We start from the raw sequence: 24,243 nt of genomic DNA, 5'->3' as shown, positions 1-24,243 counted from the left end.
ATTGGCTTTGAGCAGTGAGCAGGTAGACCCCGCTTTGGGTAATACATCTTCCCTCCATCTATAAAGGAAACCTCCACCGCTTCATTTCAATTTCATTACTATGATCCTGAAAGTATATTTACTGTTTTTCCACCATAACCTGTTATTTATTATTGATACTAAGGCCTTGGTAAAGGGAGCATACTCAGCAAAATGCCTAGGACTATCAGCATGTGAACTCGGATTTTCTATTATCAAAATCTGTTTGAAACAAACAGACAGCCTTAAGACCTCCAAAAACTACCACACAAGCATTCTTTAAAGCACCGGGGGAGGAGTTAAATTCTCTGCAACGCGAAGCAGAAAACGTAGATGCAAACAATTCAAACCCACCCTCGGGTCTTGAAAACCAATTGGTTGCTTAGGGAGGTGAATTTCTGGTCTCCCAAAGAACACGTCATTGAAACCCACCGACCCACAGCAAATCTTTCAAACCCACAGCTTTGAATAACCGCGGAACAAGGCACCCCGCACGGCCCCTCCACGACGAACGGCGCGCCCCCACCGGCCGAGCCGGTCCCTCCGCCCACCGCCGGCCCGCTTGGATTCAGGACGGCAAACTAACCAGCTCCTTAAGTCCCTCCCCACAAGAAGCCCCGCTCGGAGGCCGGGGCCCCTCAGGCCTCTCAAGCCAGAGCCGGAGCGGGGGCAGCTGCACTTACAAACCACCCGCCACTGCCGCCACCGCTCCGCCCGCGGACCCAAAGGCTCCTGGAAAGTGTAGTTCCTTCGGCCCCTCTGCGCTTGCGCGAGCGCGCCGTCGGACACACGCAAACTACAACTCCCAGAGAAGTCCGGAAGACACCCGTTAGTGGGCGCTCGCGGCCAGGCACCTTCCGCCCAGGCCTGGGTTCGGGGCAGGAGTTCAGTTCAATTCAGTCGCTCAGTCGTCTCCGACTCTTTGCGACCCCATGAATCACAGCATGATGATTCTGTGGGGGCCGGAGTAGTGGGCGGCTAAGCAGCGGGGAGATGGCCGCAGAACACTTCCGGGTCCGATCGACCTTCTCCCTTGGCCTTTGAAAGCTTTGCTGGCGCTCTCACGAGAAGTGAGCTCCTCGTCCCCGGAAACATGAGGCTGCGGCTGTTCTGATTGGTGGAGGAAGACTGTTTGCCAAGATTTCTTTGGTTTTTGTTGTCTTTGCCAGGCGGGACCGAGTAAAGGAAGGAAGGGCGGTCGGCCACACTATTTCATGGCAAAGACAACCTTGTGATGAATTCACTGCTTGTCTTTATGGCTTGTCTTTGCTGCCTAATGCGTAATTGGCCGTGTGCGCAGTGTTGAAACTATGTATTTTGAGCACTGGCATGCAAAGCTCGAAAAACTGTTTTCTTAATTGCCATCGCAGAGTGCGGCGTAGAAGCGGACTCAACAATGAAAGGTACCATTGCGTACACAACTTTGGTTTTGTGCCTGTTTATAAATATTTTAAAAAATCAAACGAAGTGTCATTTGTAACAACCGGTGTAAGAAAACAAACTAGCGCCTACTGATGGCCCTGCACGACAGGATAGGGCAGTAATGGAGAGACAGTAACAACTGCATGGGACAAGGAATGATAACTTTATTCTAAAAGCCAGAAAACAGAGAAAATGGTATACTTGGGCCCCTAAAGAACCATGTTGGCAGAGTTAGAGTTCCGACTTCTTTTGCAGTAAAAGCCTCCAGAGGCAGGGCAAGGCGGTAAAGTCACCTACTCCTGGTTCTTCTCAGCGTCTGTCCTTCCAATGAATTAACATATCTCCTTTCCTGCAGTCATTCAGGGGTGGGCCTAGTCAGGATGTTTCTAGTCAGGAGCTTGAAATCGGGGAAAATATATATTTGGTACGAGTTATACAAAAACAAAGGTACTTTAGCTAAACAAAGGTATTTTAGCTTAATACCAATTACCTGGAAGGCAGTGTTCCCAGAGATGAGTCATTATGTATAATTTAAGCTGGTAGGCAGAGGAACCAGCGATCAAATTGCCAAAATCTGTTGGATCATAGAAAAATCAAGAGAGTTCCAGAAAAACATCTACTTCTGCTTTATTGACTACACCAAAGCCTTTGACTGTATGGATCACAGCAAACTGTGGAAAATTCTTCAAGAGATGGTAATACCAGACTGACCACCTTACCTGCCTGCTGAGAAACTGCTATGCAGGTCAAGAAGCAATAGTTAGAACAGGACATGGAACAATGGACTGGTTCCAAGTTGGGAAGGGAGTATATCAAGGCTGTATGCAGAGACATCATGCAGAATACTGGGCTGGATGAAGCACAAGCTGGAATCAAGATTGCCGGTAGAAATGTCAATAACCTCAGATGTGCAGATGCAAAGATCTGCAGATAATAACCTTACGGCAGAAAGCAAAGAGGAACTGAAGAACCTCTTGATGAAAGTGAAAGAGTGAAGAAACTCGTTTGAAACTCAGCGTTCAAAAAACTAAGATCAGAGCATCCAGCCCCATCACTTCATGGCAAATAGATGAGGAAACAATGGAAACAGTGACAGACTTTATTTTCCTGGGCTCCAAAATCACTGCAGATGGTGACTGCAGCCATGAAATTAAAAGACGCTTGCTCCTTGGAAGACAAACTGACCAACGTAGACAGCAAATTAAAAAGCAGAGATTTCTTTACCAACAAAGGACCATCTTGTCAGAGCTATGGTTTTTGCCAGTAGTCATGTATGGATGTGAGAGTTGGGCCATAAAGAAAGCTGAGCACCAAAGAATTGATGCTTTTGAACTGTGGTGGGAGAAGACTCTAGAGAGTCCCCTGGATTGCACGGAGAGTCAACCAGTCCATTCTAAAGGAAGTCAGTCCTGAATATTCATTGGAAGGACTGATGCTGAAGCTGAAACTCCAGTACTTTGGCCAACTGATGTGAATAACTGACTCATTGGAAAAGACCCTAATGCTGAGAATGATAAAAGGTAGGAGGAGAAGGGTATGACAGAGGATGAGATGGTTGGATGGCTTCACTGACTTGATGGACATGAATTTGAGCAAGAGTTGGTTAGCAAGGAGTTGGTGATGGACAGGGAAGCCTGGCATGCTGCAGTCCTTGGAGTTGCTCAGAGTCAGACACAACTGAGCGACTGAACTTTCTGAAGCTGGTAGGCAACATCTTTTTAGTGATTAATTTGTATAGACTATGAAAAGGTTCTTTCCTATTACACTGCCACTGAGTTAAAGATAATTTTTAAAAAACGGACTTCCCTGGTGATCTGATGGCTAAGACTCCATGCCATCTGTAGGGAGCCCAGATTGATCCCTAGTCAGGGAACTAGATCTCACATGCCACAACTAAAAGAATCCACATACTGCAACCAAGACCTGGTGCAGCTAAATAAATAAATACATATATTTGTTAAAAGATTACTTTAAAGACACTTCATAAAAATTGGACTTCCCAAAAGTGTTTTGCTAGCTACTTCAAAAATAGTCCTTCTTCCTGAAATCATGGTTTTCATTTTTTTTTTTCTTTTTTTAATTATGGATGAAGAAGTCAAAGCCCAAGACTTCCAAAGTCACACAGCTAGATACCACACAAGGAACCAAATGCTCATCCTCATTTATTGTAGTCCTTTGGCTTGAAAGCTTGCCCCAAAGTCTTATTTTTTTTAAGTGTGTATCTTTTTAAAATAGTCACAATAGTTCCTACTTTTTTTGCCTATATTTTATTCCTCTATTTTTATTCTAATTCAGTCTAAGTATCACATTGGTTATTGGTTGAATAAATTAGTCTTTTACTACATTCAAGTCTTAACTGACTTTTCAGTCAGTTCTGTTCAGTCGCTCCGTTGTGTCCAACTCCTTGTGACCTCATGAACTGCAGCACGCCAGGCCTCCCTGTCAATCACCATCTCCCGGAGTTCACTCAAACTCAAGTCCATGGAGTTGGTGATGCCATCCAGCCATCTCATCCTCTGTCGTCCCCTTTTCATCCTGCCCCCAATCCCTCCCAGCATCAGAGTCTTTTGCAGTGAGTCAACTCTTCGAATGAGGTGGCCAAAGTAGTGGAGTTTCAGCTTTAGCACCATTCCGTCCAAAGAACACCCAGGACTGATCTCCTTTAGAATGGACTGGTTGGATCTCCTTGCAGTCCAAGGGACTCTCAAGAGTCTTCTCCAACACCACAGTTCAAAAGCATCAATTCTTTGGCGCTCAGCTTTCTTCACAGTCCAACTCTCACATCCATACATGACTACTGGAAAAACCATGGCCTTGACTAGACGGACCTTTGTTGGCAAAGTAAATCAATGTTATATAAATGCTCACCTGTAGCCCAGGTGCCCACTAAGCTTAAAGGTTCTTAAAATCCATTACAAGGTGGGAGAGGGGAGGAACTGCCAGATACAATGAAAAATATTGCATCAAGTCTTGCTGTAGAGAAAAGTCAGACTAAGTGCTAACCCACAAGGGATTTTAGCCACAAATTATCCATTCTGATACAATCTTTTATGTCATCAGTGGAGGCAGGAGGGCACTGTAATCTAATGGCTAATGGCCCATGCTTTGGAGTCAGGCAGCCTGGGATTAGAGGAGTTCTGTTCTCAGAAACTGTTCTCATCTGCAAAATGGGGATGATAATAACACACTTGGCCCTCCCAACTGTGGTTCCACGTCTGCAGATTCAACTCAACAGAGATTGGAAAAACAGCAGGGAAAAAAAAAATTATATGAATTTTAAAGAGCAAAACTTGAATTTGTTGTGCATGCACAATTATTTACTACATGGACAGAAGAGCCTGGTGGGCTACAGTCCATGAGGTCACAAAGAGTCAGACAACTGAGCAACTAACAGTAGGCCTGAACACTATAATTATTTACATAGCATTTACATGTACTAGGTATTATAAGTAATATAGAGGTGATTTCAAGTATAGGGAGGATCTAAGTAGGTTACATGCAAACACTATATATTTTATATGAGGGACTTGAGCATTCAGGGATTCTGGTATCCATGGGGGTCTTGGAACCAGTCCCTCATGCAAACCGGGACACAACTGTGTCTGCTTCATAAAATTATCAACAATGTTAGATCAAAAGAATATGTCTAGGGAGTTCCCTAGTGGTCCAATGGTTGGTTAAGAATTCACCTTCTAATGTAGGAGATGTGGGCTCAATCCCTGTCAGGAAACTAAGATCTCACATACATAAGCCCTTAGGGCCTTAACTAGAGAGAAGCCTGTGTGCCAAGGAAGAGCCCTGCATGCCACAGCTATGACTTGACACAGCTGTACATAAGTAGTAAAAAATACATATATTTTTATATATGTAAAAGTATGACACTTACCATGTGGTAAAAATTTAGGAAATTTTTTCACTTTTTAAAAACCAACAGACTGAAGTATGACTGGCATACAAAAAGCTATATATAATACATATAACTTGATGAGTCTAGAGAAGTCCTCACCCAAGAAGCCATCATCACATCTATACCATAAACAAATCCATCAAGGCACTTTCAATTTTATGACTTCCAACTGTTGACGAACTCAGTTTGTCTGCCAAAGTCCAGCTCGATAGGTCATGTCAGATGGTTCTGCAAGATATAAAAATAATATGTAATTCTCAAGTCATTTGGTAAGAATACTATTTTAATTGGGCATGAAAAATCTTTGGAGAGTTGAGGAATTTTCTTTGCTAGCTATGATAGGAGTGACCGCTCTGTCCAGAAAGGACAGAATTTCAGGTTTGGCTATGGGAGGCTTCCCATGCTGATGCTGTCCAGGCTAGAACAGGTGACCCCAGCAAGGGATAGAGGGACCTGAGAGATGCGAGTACCCAGCCTCTAAGCAAAGGCAAGAAAAGCCACAGCTCACTTTACCCATGGGAAGTAGAGTTCTTCTCTAAGGTCCTAAGGCTCAGATTTCCAGAATGTTACCTCAGTAAGAAAATTTCTAACTACGTTGGATGCAGAAAGACATCTTAAAAAAAAAAATCTTGTCATTTTAATATGTATAGAACTAGTGCTAGTGGGTTGGGCTTGCAGCAAAAGGTCATGGAAACCTGTGAGTCTAAACAATGAAGGGATTATCACATGCACTATATTCTAGAATGTCCGAGCAATAATGTGGAGTAGATAATAAAGAGAATTCTAGCCTGAATCTGCTGGGATCACAGCAGAGCAATACAATGATAGTTAATTAAGACTTTACTGTAATTATTGTCTGATGGTTCTTGACACATTCTATGGGTTTTTATGCTTCAGATCAACTTGCAGCATTCTATGCGTTTTAAATGTTTTATTACACATTTTTAAAGCAGCACATTTACCCTTCAGAAATAAGATTACTGATTTCAGGGAGGGGAGATCAAGATGGCAGAGTAGGAGGACACAAAGTTTGCCTACACTTACAAACATATCAAAAATACATCTACATGTGGAGCAATCCTCACTGAAGACAAATTGGAGACAGACAGCCTTGTAAAACCAAGCCTGTAAGAAAGATCCACACAGAATCAAGTAGGAAGGGAGGAGAAGTAATTGGCTCAGGACCTGCACCCTGGAAGGGGACACAGAAGAGGAGAGAGATGACACAGGCCTGAAGACCTTTCCTGGGGAGGGGTCGGTTTTAGCCACTATTGGGCATCCTAGTCCTGGTGTCTGACACTGGGAAGACATACCCCCTTAGGTGGTGTGAAAACCAGTGGAACTAATAGGAAGGCTGTAAGAACCCTAGACTCCACTCGTGAGGGACATGCACAAGCCTGCTTACTCCAGAAACAAGGGGAAGCAGACCGATGCTGCCTGAGTTCTGGCTGGTTTCCTGGGACCGCCCCAGCACAGAGCCCAGCACACCCCCACAGCTCCATGTTAGGTAAAGGTGCAGCACCTGAGGCGACTGCAAGACTGTGAGGCACAGAACAGGCTGAGACCCCTAAACGGGGTAGGGGAGGCATCGGTGCACTTGCTGAGGGGCGCACCAGAGGCAGCGCAGCTCTGACTGGTGCTGCAGCCCATGCCAGCCACCTGCTCTAATCCCACCTGCTCCAGCCCTGCACTCTTGAGAGCAAAAGAAGGGTCGGTCCTGTGCAGTATCCTTGCAAGGGTGGGCAGACCACCCAAGTTAAGCCTCCTCTGATCAGTTCCTACCCTCACCCTATTTAAAGAATCAGGTCGCCCCAGCTCCTGGAACAGGGGCACCTGATGTTTGTTTTCATGTCCTCTTACTGCAGCACAAGTCTGACCTCATCAATTTCTATCGATAAGGAGTCCAAGGGGATTTCCCTGGTAGTACAGTGGATAGAAATCCACTTGCCAATGCAGGGGACACCGGTTCCCTCCCTGGTCTAGGAAGATCCCACATGCCTTGTAGCAACTAAGCTACAACCAGAGAAACCACCACAATGAGGAGCCTGTGCACCACAACAAAGAGTAGCCCCCCTCACTGCAACTACAGAAAAACCCACGCAGTAGCGAAGACCCAGTGCAGCCAAAGATAAAAATAATATAAACAAACATTTTAAAGAGAGTCCAAGGACCCCGGTCTATAACATTTATGCATCTACTTTTTTGTTGTAAACCTTTGACTATCTTCTAGGATCTGGTAAGGTAGTTTCTGACAGGTTTTGTCAAGTTTTAAAAGATGTTTCAAAAATAAATTTAAGAAACTGTTTTGGGACTTCTCTGGTAGTCCAGTGATTAAGACTCCAAGGTTCCACTACAAGGGTATAAGTGTTTGATCCCTGGTCAGGGAACTAAGCCCCCAAATGTTGCCCTACACAGTCCCCCAAAATTGTTTTGGGATAGGGATGGACCTTGTACCATTTTTGCTGATGTCAGCTAAATTGATTCTCACACAATCTTGTAAGGTAGGGGCCCCCAACCTCTGGGATCTAATACCTGATGATCTGAGGTGGAGATGATATAATGATAATAGAAATAAAGTGAACAATAAATGTAATGCACTTGAATCATCCCACCCCTTCTGCAGAAAAACTATCTCCCATGAAACTGGTCCCTGGTGCCCAAAATGTTGGGGATCACTGCTGTAAGGTAGCTTGTCCATAATCCCCTGGGAATTAAGTAGTAAAGTCAGGATTCAAATCCATATTCTTTCTACATCTTTTTTATTGCCATTTTATTTACTATTTTCAGAATTTTATTATTTCCCATTAGGTCTGTCTAGTCAAAGCTAAGGTTTTTCCAGTAGTCACGTATGGATGTGAGAGTTGGACTATAAAGAAAGCCGAGTGCTGAAGAATTGATGCTTTTGAACTGCGGTGTTGGAGAAGACTCTTGAGAATCCCCTGGACTGCAAGGACATCCAACCAGTCCATCCTAAAGGAAATCAGTTCTGAATATTCACTGGAAGGACTGATACTGAAAATGAAACTTCAATACTTTGGCCACCTGATGTGGAGATCTGACTCATTGGAAAAGACCCTGATTCTGGGAAAGACTGAAGGCAGGAGAAGTGGACGACAGAGGATAGGATTGGATGGTATCACCGACGTCAAGGACATGAGTTTGGGTAAACTCCGAGAGTTGGTGATGGACAGGGAAGCCTGGCGTGCTACAGTCCATGGGGTCGCAGAGTCGGACAAAACTGAGTGACTGAACTGATCGCCCCTCTACTCAGTGAGTGGCCAGCCCCTCATCTCTGGAATGGCAGATTGTTGTTGTCCTTGTTTAGTCCTTAAGTCCTGTCTGACTCTGTGCGACACCCCCTTCCCCTTGGATTGCAGCCCTTCAGGCTCCTCTGTCCATGGGATTCTCCAGCCAAGAATAACCGGAGTGGGTTGCCATGCCCTCCTCCTCCAGGGGTTCTTCCCGACCCAGGGATCGAACCTGTGTCTCCACAATTAGTAGTCCGATTCTTTACCGGCTGAGCTACCAAGGAAAACACATATTTCTAATTACTCAGTAACACTACCAAGAACTACAAACTCTCAGAATCCTGCACTAAAATTAGCCTCATGTTTCCCCAATCTCAAATCCTCTCGAAATTGTTCTTTTCCCGCTCCGGAAAACTGCCCTCCTTCCTCAAGCAGTACAACCACCGCTTTCCCCAAACTACGAAGTTTGGAGTTCTCACGCCCAAATCCCGCCTGAAACATGAATCCGAGTTCTGACGCTGGAAGACCGCGCGCAGTCCTGTCGCCGTCCGCGGCGCTATCCAGGTCCGCCGTGCGCGCCGCGGCCAGTCCAGGGCGGCGCCGGAACCCCAGAACCCGCGGCGGGGGCGCGCCCGGAACCCGGAAGGGCCTGGACCCGGGAGTCCCAAGTCCTGAAGGCCTGGGAGTCAGAAGCCGAGAACTCGGGGTGGGCCGGAGCCTCAGGCAGGTGCGTGGGCGCCGCTGCGGGCAGTCAGCTGAAGGTCCGGGGGTGAGGCCGGCAGGGGACCGCGCCGACCGTCAGGGGAGGGCCGATCCCCTCGCCGCGGCGGCGGCGGCCGCCGCCGGCCAAGAAACACCCCCGCTGCCGGGTGCCTCGGCGTGTCCCCAGCTCGCAAAAGTGAGCCGCTGGAGATAGAACTTAGTTTTTTCCTTGGGTGGTTTTTCTTTTTTTGGATAGTTTTTTCTTGTTTCCAATGTGCTAAACAGGCTTTCTCCTGAAAGTTAGGTTCCAGAGAAAGAAACTTGCCTAATACTGCATTTTGGTGACTAATCAGGGAATGTAGCCCGACCTGGCGAGTGACAGGGAGCCCCGGACGGAAACACGGAAGGTACCTGTGAGTCCAAAGTGGAAAGCCCGGAAATGAGTAGCTGACGCCTCGGGAAAGCGCACGGACGTGGGTGCAAAGTCTCAGCTCCTTAGAACAGGCGGCTGCGTGTCCTTTGCCATTGCAGGGGTTTTAACAGTCCCTTTAGAGATATGCGGAATTAATGACATTTTAGCCCAGAAATGCAGGTAGTGTCAGAAGGGTTTTGGGTTTTGTTTTGTTTTTTAATACTCCTAGGCTTCAATTCCGGCTTCCCTGGTGGCTCAGATTGGAAAGAATCCGCCTGCAATGCAGGAGACCCAGGTTCAATCCCTGGGTCAGGAAGATTCCTCTGGAGGAGGGCATGGCAGCCCACTCTAATATTCTTGCCTGGAGAATCCCCATGGACAGAGGAGCCTGGCGGGCTACAGTCCATGAGGCCACAAAAAGTATGACAGGACTGAGCGACTAAGCACAGCACACAGCAGGCTTTCCTTCAGGCTTGGAAGAGTTTATAGTTAGCAATTGTTTGCTGAATGCCTGCTGCTGCTAAGTCGCTTCAGTCGTGTCCTACTCTGTGAGACCCCATAGACGGCAGCCCACCAGGCTCCCCCGTCCCTGGGATTCTCCAGGCAAGAACACTGGAGTGGGTTGCCATTTCCTTCTCCAATACATGAAAGTGAAAAGTGATAGTGAAGTCGTTTAGTCGTGTCCGACTCTTAGCGACCCCATGGACTGCAGCCTACCAGGCTCTTCCATCCATGAGATTTTCCAGGCAAGAATACCAGAGTGGGTTGCCATTGCCTTCTCCTGTTGAATGCCTACTGTGTGCCAAAAGATGTCTAGATTCCAAGGATATAAAGATGACCAAGGACCAGCTGTTCACATAGGCTTGCCATCCTGGAGACACTGATAGAGTGCAGGCCTTCCCATGATTACAGAGAGATGTGTGATTAAAGCCACTGCTGTGGGCTCTTGAAGTGAAGGGAAAGTATTAGTCCTTCAGTCCTGTCCAACTCTGTGATACCATGGGCTGTAGCCTGCCATGCTCCTCTGTCCATGAAATTCTCCAGGCAAGAATACTGGAGACTGTTACTGTTCCCTTCTTCAGGGGATCTTCCCTACCCAGGGTTTGAACCCAGGTCTCCTGCATTGCAGGCAGGTTGTTTACTATCAGAGCCATCAGGGAAGCCAGGGGAGGAAATGCCAGCTGTAAAGATGCCAGATTGGGTGGCAGTGAGCCTCTTGCTCCCAGATACATCCATGGTTTCTAGATAGAGACAGGATTTGTGAGGGGAGTGCTGGAGTTTCTTCAGACCTGAAGCTGAACTGGGCCTGATGGGTAGAAGACACCCAGAGCTCACATACAACAGAGCAGTCTCCAATGAAGATGTGAGATTGAGTTCATGTAGACAAAGTTTGAGAGGAAGAAGATCTTGACGGGTGGTGTATGTCTGTCAGGAAACTGCTCACAGGAGAAGAGGCAGGTGTTTGAGGGAGACTCCAGACAGAACCTGCAGGAAGACAGGAGTCAAGGCCAGACTTGAAGTTTCACAAAACTTAGTGTTAGTCTCTCTCCTGCCCATGCAGCCTCTGCTGTACCAGAGGAGGCTCACTGCCACCCAATCTGGCATCTTTACAGCTGGCATTTCCTCCCCTGGCTTCCCTGGTGGCTCTGACAGTAAACAATCTGCCTGCAATGCAGGAAACCCGGGTTCAAACCCTGGGTAGGGAAGATCCCCTGAAGAAGGAAATGGCAACAGTCTCCAGTATTCTTGCCTGGAGAATTCCATGGACAGAGATTTATTAATATGTTTAAAATCTTTATATTCTGGTTTCACAGTGTGAATGTACTTAATGCTACTGAGCTGTATGCTTAAAAATGATTATTGTTGTTCAGTCATTCAGTCGGACATGACTCTTTGCAGCCCCATGAACTGCTTCCCTGTCCTTCTCCATCTCCCAGAGTTTGCTCAGACTCACATTCATTGAGTCGGCGATGGCATCCAACGATCTCATCCTCTGTTGTTCCTTTCTCCTCCTGTCTTCAGTCTTCCCCAGCATTAAGGGTCTTTTCCAATGAGTCTGCTCTTTGCATCAGGTGGCCAAAGTATTGGAGCGTCAGCTTCAGCACCAGTCCTTCCAATGAATATTCAGGGTTGATTTCCTTTAAAAATGATTAAAATGGTAAATTTTATGTTAGGTATACTTTGTGCTAGTTATGTCCAACTCTTTTGCAACCCCATGGACTGTAGCCCGCCAAGCTCCTCTGTCTGTGGAATTTTCCAGGCAAGAATACTGGAGTGGATTGCCATTTCCTTCTCCAGGGGATCTTCCTGACCCAGGAATCAAACCTGTGTCTCCTGCATTGCAGGTGGATTCTTTACTGCTGAGCCACCAGGAAAGCCCATGTATACTTTACCACACAGGAAAAAAAATGTATAATGAACAATTTTAGATAACGAAATACCTGAATGCAGGATAGGAGTTAAATAACAGAAAGCTTATGCACCACTACAAATTCTTTCAAAGAACATTTAGTGCCGTAGGAAATTCTCATGAAAAGTTAGAGAAACTGTCCATAAACTTAAATAAACAATATGAATAAATAACATTTTATAAGAATACTGTACAAAATAGTAATGATATGGGGAAAATAATACCAAAAAGAAATATCGCAGTATCAACAGTTGGGGTTGTTTCTGGATGGAGGGATCACAGGTGCTTTTTCTTTAATACATGTGTACTATATACACGTGTGCAATGTTGGTGGTATAGTGGTGAGTGTAGCTGCCTTCCAAGCAGTTAACCCAGGTTCGATTCCCGGCCAACACAGTGTTCTCAGTGTTGGAGACTGAGAGCAAGGTGGATGAACCTGAATAGCATAGTCTCATATCTTTCACAGTGTCTATCAGCATTCTTGTTTGTACATAGTGCTAATTATGAATCCATCTGCATGTGAAAGACAGTCAACACCTGTGAAGTTATGGAGTTAGTAAACATTAATGCCGCTGAAAGGCAGAGTTAAATCCAGGCACTTCTGTTTAACCAGATCTTAGACCACGTAAGAAACAAGAAATGTGAAGCCTTATAGTTTGTTGATTGTTGGGCAGACACCACTAGGTCCTGGGTGTGATACACCAGTGTGAGTGGTGGCAGTGGGAGGGTCCCAGGGAGAGGAACAGTTGTGTGGAGGCCCTTAGAGTTTGCCAACCTAAAGAAAAGCCACCTTGGCCAGGATGAGGCTGCGAGGAGGCCATGCTTTGAACTCTGACAGGAAAATTGAATTTCATTTGAAGCATAATTTTCAAAATAAGAAAATGGTTGTTCATGCTTCAGTGTGGTGAAGGAATGAGAGGCACAGGGGAGCAGAGGTTGGCAGGAAAGGGAAACAGGTTCCACTGCTGGGGGTGGGGGGAGGTTGTGGGGGGTGGGGGTTGCTATAGGGATGGGAGGGAGCCTGGCTCCAGGGATGAGGGGAACAGGAACAGTTGCCTATGGCAGGTGCCCATGGCAAGTGGGGCCTTGACCTAGGACCGCACCCCGGTGGGGGCTGGCCAGGAGGAGATTGGACATGTCAGGGGCCCACGCTGAGACTCAGTAGACCTGTGCTAAACTGGGGGTCGTTGGCACACAGGTGCCTTCTGGGTCTCCCATGGGCACTACGGCCCAGCAGAGGGCCTAGGGTGGGACTACAGCCAGGGAAACCCAGCGATCAAGGGCAGGTGCAGCGGGGGAGGCCATCCTGAGAGGTCACCTGCTCACTGACCATCTTCAACCCAGTGGGACCCGCAGACTTCTGGAAATTACCAGCTCACTGTGGACAAGCTCTCAGAGAGACTCCAGGTTCAAAGCCTGACAAATAGCTACTGTCTATTAAACCCAGTATCTCACCATTCATTAGTTTATTATTAAATACACATAAAAGTTCTTTCAGTTAAAAATGTTTATTTTTCTTAGAAGTAATTCTTTTTTTCTATGTCATATCTAAAAATAACAGTATTTTTATTACTAATGGTTCAAATTTTTTCCCCACAATGGTTTTACAGAAACTTGTGTAACTAATGAGTCTCTTTAAGTTTAGAGAAGAATTATATGTAAAAATTCATGGCTTCACTGTCACATAATCATAGTTTTTAATTTAGAAATAAATGCTTCTATGGTCTTAAAATGGGCTTCCCTCATAGCTCAGTTGGTAAAGAATCCGCCTGCAATGCAAGAGACCCCGGTTCAATTCCTGGGTCGGGAATATCCACTGGAGAAGGGATAGGCTACCCACTCGAGTATTTTGAGGTTTCCCTTGTGGCTCAGCTGGTAAAGAATCTGCCTGCAATGCAGGAGACCTGGGTTCGATCCCTGGGTTGGGAAGATCCCCTGGAGAAGGGAAAGGCTACCCACTCCAGTATTCTGGCCTGGAGAATTCCATGGATTATACAGTCCATGGGGTCGCAAAAAGTTGGACACAACTGGGCGACTTTCACTTTCATTGTCTTAAAACACACCCATTTATAACTGAAATATGCTACATTTTCATTAAGATGAGTATCATGAGTCTATGCAAAAGGATCTTGGGGTGTTACAGTATTAGCCACAAAAATTAGAAACCAACATACAATTTACAAATTTGGATAATGTTCAGATTTTGTGATTATAACATGATTGCAATATCTTTTCTAAAAAAATAACGTCCAACTGCCCCACGGTTTTCCTGTAGAACAATTCTAAATTCACTGTTGACTGTATTCACTGGAAAGAGAATCCTTAAGGACTCTGACTTGAAACTTTTTTTCCTACAGGATGACTGTGGGAATCTTCACAAACTGTACCTTCTGTTTGAAAGTCAAGCACTTAACTCGTCAACAGAAGAGAAAACTACAAACTGATATTAAGGAAAATGGTGGAAATTTTTCCTTTTTATTAAATGCTCAGGTATTTTCAAATTTTATGACAACTGTATGATAAACATTGTGCATTACCTGACGGTAAGTCATGGTTAGAAGGGCAAGCAGAGGAAATCGGCAGCAGGAGAAAGCCAGAAAAGGCAAGAGAAAGTGTGCAGTTGTTTCCAGTTTTCAATGTTGTGGACAGTGGTGTGCTGGATGTTTTCCTGTCCCATTCTCATACGTTTCTTTAGTTATTTCCTTAAGAGTAAAATGAGAGTTCAAAGGCGTTCATTATTTATTTTAATTTGTTTATAATTTTATCAATTTATTTTTGAATAAATATGAAGTATCTACACATTGTAGAATATCTAAAAAGTAAAATAATAATAAGTTAACTTATTTCCCAGCATGGTTCCCGATTCTGGAGCTGCTGTCTGCATAGACAGCACACACGAGGACACATGAGTGCACATGAGCACACAGCTCTGTTTCAGCCCAGACACACAAAACACACATTCTACACTTACTTTTCCATTGAGAGATCATTCCTCACTGTCATGTATCAAACTACTTCCTTTGTTACAGTACCTGGTGTGCACATTTCAGATGTTTATATATATTGAAAAATAATGTCCAAAAAGATTGCAAAGTTTCTAAAATTAGAGACCATGTTGGCATTCTCTACCCAGAAAATGGACTGAGAATAGGCAAGAATTATTCATCCATCCACAGAGATGGTGAGATAGGTAAAGTCATGTGATTCTGCCTAACTGGTGGCAAATTGGGACATTTCATTTCTGACATTCACAGGCAAAGTATTAAATGCCAGAGAAGCACCCAGTACCTCCTGGCTGGAACAGAACGTGCCTCGTAGAACAAGCAGGTTCCCTGTGGGCTGTGGTCCAGGAAGTGGCAGGTGGAGTCGGCTCCCCCAGTGACCCAGAGGGAAGCGCAGCCTAGGGGCAGGCCCTGCATTTCAGGCCTGGGGTCTAACAACTGGACTTCAAGTTTTACTTTTTATGATGAGGTAGTTAGTTGGTTAATCAATTATGGTACACCCATATCCATACTCTGTTGATTTTTTAAAACTTTTATGTGACTAGAGATTGTCATTCATAAGAGTTTTATAAATCTGAGAAGTATTAGTACCAATGGGGTGAAAAACAGGTACAAATAATTTATTTAATTTTTGTTTTTACTAATGCATAATTACTTGTTTTTTCTCAGTGCACACATGTAATCTTAGACAATGCTGATGTTCTGAGCCAGTATCAGCTGAAGTCTATTCAGAAGAACCATATTCTTATTGCAAACCCAGATTTTGTATGGGAATCTATCAAAGAAAGGAGACTGCTGGATACAAAGATTTATGGTCCCAGTGAGTCACTGGACATCACATCAGCTTCCAAAGAAGAATGGAGCAGCTCTAGTAAGTATTTCATGTCAACTGCCTAATGTATTGGGCTTCCTTGGGGCTTCCCAGCTGTCGATAGTGGTAAAGAACCCACCTGGCAATGCAAGAGATGTGGGTTTGATCCCTGGGTCAGGAAGAGCCCCTGGAGAAGGAAATGGCAACCCATTCCAGTATTCTTGCCTGGAAAATCCTATGGTCAGAGAAGCCTGGGGGGCCGTAGTCCATGGGGTCACAAAGAGTCATACACAATTTAGCGATTGAGCATACACACTTAATGTATTAGAGTTTCTACAGTAAACATTTTGGTTTATCAAAGATATTATTGACAAAAGATTATCCAAATACTATGAAACTAAGCAGGCTTCTTGTCATCCCAGAAAAGGGTCAGCAAACTAGTGAAGGGCAAAAGACTACTTTAGCAATAGAAATAGATTTCTCAATATTTTGTCTGGTACACTCAGATTCAAAATGACTATAAAAACACTGGTAATCTCAGAAAGCTTGATGTGTAATTTTTTAATCTGTTCAAAATTTTATTGTCATACAAAGGCTACATTAGTAAATACAACAAATACTATGAGGCAATTTTACATTTATTAAACTATTGTTCAAAGCATAAATTTACACATTGTATATACACTGAACATATCTGCTGAAGTCAGCACTGGTCTTCCACTGACATTTGATACATCTTAGTGAAAGATGTTGACTTTACAAGATTTTTTAATGTGAATCCTTAATATGAAAACTTGTACTATTTGTATGTAAATTGTTTAATGAAATCCAGTGAGTAGGCTTCCATCACCACGACATCCTCCATTTTGTTGCATATTTAATTTTAAATGCATATAAGGTAGGGCAAAGTGTCAAGTTTAAATCTGAACACATTACCTAAATCTCCCAATTACCCACAGTGAATTATAGATGAAAGCTGGTTTGATCTGGTCCCAAACACCTACTACTAATGGTTTTTGTTTGCAAGAGAATTAACAGAATAAAATTGTTCACATTGTTCCACACTGGAATGTAGACTAGACAAACTTCACCTGCTACTTCAGATCTTTCTAAAGAAAGTGCTGACGCCTGTTGAAGTGGAGAAGTTGTCTTGGAGGCTTGGCTGAGTGGGTGAAGGCACAGAGAAGAGCTTTCATCATTGTGTCCAAAGTGATTGCAGCATCCTCCCCTCTTGCCAGTCACTGAATGACATCCTGTGATAAACTGCTGGCTCTGAAAAAGCGTTCAAAGCAGATAATTTGTGGAGTCTGCTTCCATGCTATCAGAGAAAAGCCAGCCTCCCATATTCAAGAAGAGAGTTTTCCACAGTTTGATCAAGCTCATCACAGGATGGACCTCATGGGCTGCTTGTAAACTTCATCCTTGTATTTCTTGTGAATCTTCGGGGTGGTATTTAAGTCCTTAGACAGTTTACTTGCAAAAGAACCATAAACCCCATCATTCAATTGCAAAAGAACCATAAACCCCATCATTCAGATAATACACAAAGTCTGGCTCATCACTTCTGGTATTTTATATTCCAAAGAAAAATGTATCACTTTCAATAGCTTTCTTTTCAATGATGTTAATAGCAAATGTAAAGGCAGAAGACACCTAGTATCTTCTAGGTCCTGAAGTTGTCTTAACGCTAGATCCTTCTGGAAATTGGAACATCCAGCACCGGGCTGGCAACATACAAACCTCTTTCAGCTGAAGTTTAGTTCCTGTGACCGTCCCCCCTTCCCCTGTCCACAACGTATAGCGTGTTCATTGTGAGGCTGAGTTCTGCAGCCACGACACACACTGGGCATCTGATAGAGCGTGGGTGTTTACTTGAGAGTCTTTGCAGGCCCTTGAAACGTGAAATCTGACCTCAGTAATTTAGACACCAAGTTCCTTAGCACATTCAAAAAAACACCTATTGTTCTTTAGGGTAGTGCCACCCTCAGTGTTACCTTCTGCTGCAGTAGGTAGTGAGACCTCAGAGAAGGGGAGATGCGGCAGGGCTGATCCACGCCCACAGCAGCATACATCAGGCCTGCAGACCGGAGCTGCGTGGACGGTGCCAGCGCCCCCAGACCCAGGACAGGAGAACCAAGTGAGCCTCACAAAGTACAGTCTAAATTACAAGTCTTTTATGTCTCCTGCATTGGCAGGCAGGTTCTTCACCACTAGCACCACCTGGGAAGCCCATAGCTAATTTAAAGTGAAAGTGAAAGTCACTCAGTCCTATCTGACTCTTTGCAACCCCATGGACTGTATAGTCCATGGAATTCTCTAGGCCAGAATACTGGAGTGGGTAGCTGTTCCCTTCTCCAGGGGATCTTCCCAAGCTAGGGATCAAACCCAGGTCTCCCACATTGCAGTCGGATTCTTTACCAGCTGAGCCAGAAGGGAAGCCCGTAGCTAATTTAAGGACACCTAAGAAAACATAACAGCAAGGCAAGATTTATTGTTAACTAACTGTAATATATATTTGAGTATTAAACATGCTTTGTTTGTTTTAATTCTAGGAATGGAAATGAATGATTCTTCATTCCTGGACAGTTCCACAGAAAGGGAGAACACTGTTGAACTCACTAAGTAATCTACTTCTGATCTTTAAGACTTGACATAGTTTGTGAAATGTTTTGTAAACCTCAATATTAAAATGCTATTAGTACATCAGTACTTTTATAGTATTTTAATTTATCTTGCTTATCTATTAAGTTTTTAGTTATTCACTTACCATAGTGATAATTATTTTTATCTTATCAGTATTGTATGAGACTAGATGTAATTGTTAGATTGATTTTAAAAAAGAAAAACCACTGGAGATGAGATTTGGGCAGTCTGCTCTTTCTGTTACCTTCCTGAACAGCATTCAGAGTAAAGACCATTCATTAGTCTCTACCTGATACTTTAAAAGACCCTGATACTGGGAAAGATTGAAGGCAGGAGGAGAAGGGGACAACAGAGGATGAGATGTTTGGATGGCATCACCAACTCAATGGACATGAGTTTGAGCAGGCTCTAGGATTTGGTGATGGAAAGGGAAGCCTGCTGTGCTGCAGTCTATGGGGTCACAAAGAGTCAAACATGACTGAGCAGGTGAACTGAACTGATATTTTAAATAAATAAATAGAGATAGAAATAACACAACCTTACCCAAATGACATATATGAGTATAAAGTTCTATATGTCCTCTTAAAGTGTACATACCCTCAGCTGCAGTGTCATTTAAACATCACAGTTGATCCCACTTTATTGTTAATCTTCATGTTACGAGAGAGAACAAATATCAAAAATAAAAATACAGATTATGAGAAATCTGATACCCTTAATTAATTACTTTGTCAATTAGCTAATTTATTTTAAAGAGGACTTGAGTGTAGTCTGGAGAGGTATGGGTCCCTCTGGAGTGACCGGCTTCCAAGGGCCAGAGCCAAGGGTGAACACAGGTTCCCCCGCCCCCATCTCTGTGACGCATGTCACCCCGCCCTCTGCTGCAGACTCACAGCACTCAGAGCTCTAGAATTGTGTACAGAAGGGATCAATCCATTCTCTCCACAGGACCTTGTTGCCATCTTTAGAATATCTAAGGAGGTGTTAAGAACTTACAATATATTTTGTATGGCATTAGGAGAGCTATAAGAAAAATTTTATGAAAAGTCTGTTTAATCTAAAGCTTCATTTTAATGTTAAAATTGTATTATATAAATTTCAGGTTTTATGCAGAGGATGTTGAAATTCCTTATTTTCCTCAAGATTTTGAAGTTGCAAAATATAACATCTTGGAAAAAGTAAGAGTCTAATTTCTAGTTGAGGGAACAAAGCTGTTTGAAGTCTTCTGATTATTTTTCCTGTTTGATAATTTTCCCATTTTTGAAAAATTATGCATTTCCTGAATAAATACTCCTTAATATATGAGTTGATTTTTAATAGTAAAAAACTTCACATTTAAAATGTTTGACTTTAGTGTTTTTATTATAAAAGAAATGCATGCTTATAATAAAATATAATAAAAATATAAATAGCACAAAAACTTACATTAAAAAATGTACATTAAAAAATGAAGATACTCCTCTCTGTTAACAGTTTCTTGTATTTTAAAAGAGTAGATTTCATACCAAGTATTTACACTATGTTGAATTTCCATTATTTTTCATTAAAAAGAAAAACAAAAATCTTTTCCTCTCACATCATATAAATGCAAAGTAACAGTAGCATTTAAAATGATGCTCCATTTGTATTTTTAAGATATTTTAATAAAATGTAACTTGAAAATAACATTTCCTCTGTGATTAAGAAAATGTGAAAAGTGGGATGGTTTAAACATATACATGTATATTTATAACAAAAATCCCAGAAGGAAATATAGAAAAATAATAATGATTACATATCTGTAGTAGGACTCCAGATGATTTTTATTTTCTATTTACTTTCTAAATTATATCTGCAAATGATATAATTTGTATCAGGTTTATAATCAACATTTTTAAATGGCATGTGTAGTTTGTTATTTAGTGAATGCAGCTTATGAAAGAGCAACGTGTTTTCCAGGTTGTGACAGAGGGAGGTAAAGAGACCGCTGTGGTGGAGCTGCATTGCCTCCAGGGCCCTGGGGAGCGTGGCTTTCTGATATGCACACACTTCCTCCTGGCCACCGGCACCCAGGTAAGGGCTTTGTGGTGACACCTACGTTTTTATTGTCCACCTTGTTGATAGCGGATTTTGTAAAAACTGATCAGTTGAACCAGCCAATCCGTTAGCGTCTCTCTTTTTAGCTAGTACCATTTTGAAAAGTGGAGAGGTGCTCTTTTGGGATATGGAGGTGAGGAGCCAGGAGAACATTCCCTGGGGTGCGGGTTCCTGCTCCTGCTCCGAGTTACTTACAGAAATGTTCCTAATGTTTGTACCTTGGCACTGGATCCCTTCACTCACTTCATTAAACACCTACTCTGTACCAGGGAGGTGCCTAGAGACCACTCCTACTGTGAGGTGAAAAGACAACACACCCACCCTTGGAAATTGGGAGGGACAGCAAATCATGGTCCCGCCCCCGCCGTGACTCAGCTGCTACTGAAATGTGTGTGAAGTGCCTGGGCTCAGGGACAGCAAGCGGGGCTGCCCGTGCCCATGACCTTCTCAAGGTCAATGTCAGATCAAGGGCAGGGTTCTGACCTAAGACAGGTAGGGAAAAAAACAACCCAGAGCCTACACCTGAAGTTCCAAGTAAAGCCTGCAGCCCTGTCAGAGTCTTCTGTGAGACACTGACCAGAGGCTCACAGGCTCCCCTTCGAGTGACCACACAGTGGTTCTCTCGGGCTCAGGACGCTCCCGCTTCACCCATTCCCCACAGTGGGGGTCAGCTGTCGTCTAGGAAGGAGACATCTCAGGTCCCAGACTGCTGGTGATGCCCCCGGGTTCCTGATGCCCGGCAGGGAGACAGTTACACAGTCTTGGGCCCAGGGCTCAGGCTGGCCATCTGTCGGTGTACACTGCTGACCTCCAGTCCTGGTATGGGACTCCATTACCCAAGTAGTTCTGCCAAATATTACAGCTGGTATCCCACACCTGTCAAGATTCCATGAGGACATAAAAGATTAACCCAAGGTCAAGTGTGTCCAAGAAGGAGAAAGACTTTGTTAATCTACCCAAAAATGTAGACCGTGTTTTGTGGAGAATTTAGGTATGTGGGTGAAAAGTAAGTAAAAATCAAGTTGAAAACCAGGTAGAATGTGTCAGAGCTGCTTCTGCTTTCCCAGCCTCCCTCCCCCAGCCTGGCCCTTCTGCTCCTGGGTGAGTCTGTTCCCTCAGCGGGCATAACCTTCCCTGATGAGACAGACAGCTTCTCTGGCCCTTGTCCTTTGTTAATCCATTGTGGTAGAAATCTTCCAAAATTAGGTTAAATTTTACCTTTTTTTATTTTTATTTTTTGTAAAAATTTATTTTATTGGATCTTGGCCCTTGTTCATTTTTGTTTTTAATTTGCCCTGCTTGAATGGAGTGACATGGACATGGTATGTGTCCTGCGGCCAGTGGGGCAGGATTATTGGCCGCATGTGATCCAGCCCTCATGCACAGCCTGCAGGGTCTCCACAGCCCCACTGGGCAAGCCCTCCATGTTCACTGAGGTTGGGATGGGGCAGGATTTGGGGAGGACAGACACCCCATCAGGACAGCGGGAGTGACCACGGTGTTTGCCTCTGCCTTTGTCTGTGTGACCTGCCAGCACCTCTTCCTTTCTCCTTGGCTAGGCCAGTCCTTTCATTTAGGCTGTGCCTGTCTGTAACAATGCCTCATCTCTGAGGTATTTTTCTTTCCTGCCTCGCCCGTTTTTTCTCATTTCTGGAAGGCTAGAAGAAGCCAGACTTCAAAGCAGGGTAGGATGGTGTGTAAGGTCAGATTCTGGGCTCTGAATACATGTTCTGAGGCTCTTTCATGAGTCCAGTGGGAAAGCCTTCTTTCCCACTTGACTTGCCTCTCAAACTTTCCCCCCAACTTGCAGGTTTAGTCTGTTTTGTCAAGAATTGAAAATGTTAAGTAATTCCTTGAAATACTAGTTTCTCAGCTCCGTTACAGCAGGAAACTGGCAGCAGCGCCATATCTGTGACCCTATTCCCCCACCCCCACCCCCACCCCCACCGCGGCACCTGGCTGGTGTTCAGCAAAGGTCGATGTGCTAATAGGCTTCTGTGAGCTCATGTCCTGACACTGCTACATGCTGTAACTTACAGACCAGGAAGCAGTCCTCTGTGAAGAAAACTTCTGCAGACGCAAGTGAATACTATGAGAATTATATTGAGGAACTGAAGAAACAAGGCTTTCTACTGAGAGAACATTTTACACCCGAAGCAACCCAGTTAGCATCTGAAAAACTGCAAGCAGTAAGCTTGATTTCTACATATTCTTCTGTATTACTGATTAAATAGATTAAACAGAAATGTTTTCTTCATGACAAATGAAAAGCTGGCAAGAGACGAGAATAGGAGTTAAAAGAAAGGAAGAGGGGCCCACAGAGAGGCTCAAAGTCGAGTGGGGAGTAAGTCCCAGGACAAGTCACAGACCTTCCAGCTTCCCAGAGATTTCACTGGGAGCCAGGCCGGGAGCCAGGCCAGGTCCTCAAACCCTTAATGCCACTTGATCTTTAATGCCACAGCAGGCCTAAAGAATTGCAGGGTGCAGAAAAAGGCAGGAGGGACAACAGCATGAGGGTAAAAGAGAAGAGGGTTGAGAGAGGAGGACAAGGAGCAGGGACAAGTTGGGAGGGGCCCAGCGTTAACAGTCACCGTCTCCTGGGATGACATGGGCTGTTTCCTCTCACACCTCTGTTCATCTCAGGTTTAAAAGGGCACACTCATGAACTCTTTGTGGGTGTTTCTCTGTGGTTGCAGTTGCTTTTGGAGGAGGTAATAAACTCAAATGCCCTATGCCCCGATGTGAGCGGCTTGGTGGAGATGCTCTGGACAGAAGCCCTCGGCCGCCTGGAGGACACGCTGCTGAGACCCGTGGGCATGATAAGCCTGAATGACGTGAGTGCCGTGTCCTGGAAGCAGGTTCTGCCAGGCAAGCCTGCCTTCTGCTTGTGGCGTAGAGGCCTGTGCCTCGTCTGAACCAGACTCCCGCTGTGCTGCTGCTCTTCTTCTCGCACTGGAGAGAGGGGCGCGAGGGGCGCTGCTGGGAAATGGGCTTCCGAGGAAGAGTCCCATCTGCAGCGTCAGCCTTGGGAGCAGCGCAGGGCAGGCCTGGGACATGGGCACTGTGGGTCCTCAGGGAGAGGTACAGACCACTCACTTCAGAGTGACCGTCTTGAGCCTTCGACCATGTGGGGAAGGGCAGGTGCACCTGCAGCCATCAGGAGGCTCTTTTTGATTGTGTACAATTGAAGGAGCAGGTGAAGAAGGTGTTCCCAGGGGTAGAGCGTGTGTGGCTGCACTAGCACATTGAAATAACTCATGGAGAAAGTAATGGGATCAAGTCCAAAGGCGCTTGTGTGATGAAAAAGGTGTTCTGGTGGGCTGCATGCCTGAGTGTGATCCAGACGTCTTCTTAAATGTCTCGTGTGGAAGGAAGTCCCCTAGTGAGAGCTCCTCTCTGTGGACGCAGACATGGATGCAGACACGCTGACACTGAAGACTCTGGTTCCCTCCTCTAGTTAAGCCCGTCCCACTTTGGAAATGAGATGCATTTTCAAGAGCATCAAGCTTGCTTTGTACGTGTCCGGTCGACAGCTAATAGTCATGATGTATCTAAGAACCATTTTAGGTATTTTTATACAAGTTACTTTACT

The 24,243-nt window shown here is 44.5% G+C and overlaps 1 protein-coding gene and 1 pseudogene across 1 annotated transcript in view; one reads left to right on the top strand and one right to left on the bottom strand.

Moving 5' to 3' along the window:
• Positions 1-14,477: 14,477 nt before the first annotated feature.
• PARP4 (poly(ADP-ribose) polymerase family member 4) overlaps positions 14,478-24,243 on the top strand; it is a 67,580-nt gene continuing 57,814 nt past the window's right edge. The window contains exons 1-7 of the mRNA XM_068984255.1: positions 14,478-14,609; positions 15,791-15,992; positions 18,485-18,554; positions 19,678-19,753; positions 20,514-20,627; positions 22,691-22,840; positions 23,348-23,485. Of these exons, the coding sequence (XP_068840356.1) occupies positions 14,478-14,609; positions 15,791-15,992; positions 18,485-18,554; positions 19,678-19,753; positions 20,514-20,627; positions 22,691-22,840; positions 23,348-23,485 (882 nt within the window). The remainder of the gene's footprint in view (positions 14,610-15,790; positions 15,993-18,484; positions 18,555-19,677; positions 19,754-20,513; positions 20,628-22,690; positions 22,841-23,347; positions 23,486-24,243) is intronic.
• LOC138089304 (antizyme inhibitor 1 pseudogene) lies at positions 17,032-18,165 on the bottom strand (annotated as a pseudogene).

The sequence above is a fragment of the Capricornis sumatraensis genome, chromosome 12 (genome assembly GCF_032405125.1).
Source record: "Capricornis sumatraensis isolate serow.1 chromosome 12, serow.2, whole genome shotgun sequence".
NCBI classification, from domain to species: Eukaryota; Metazoa; Chordata; class Mammalia; order Artiodactyla; family Bovidae; genus Capricornis; species Capricornis sumatraensis.
The sequence above is the reverse complement of the archived record's forward strand: the minus strand, read 5'-3'. Positions and strand labels throughout refer to the sequence as shown.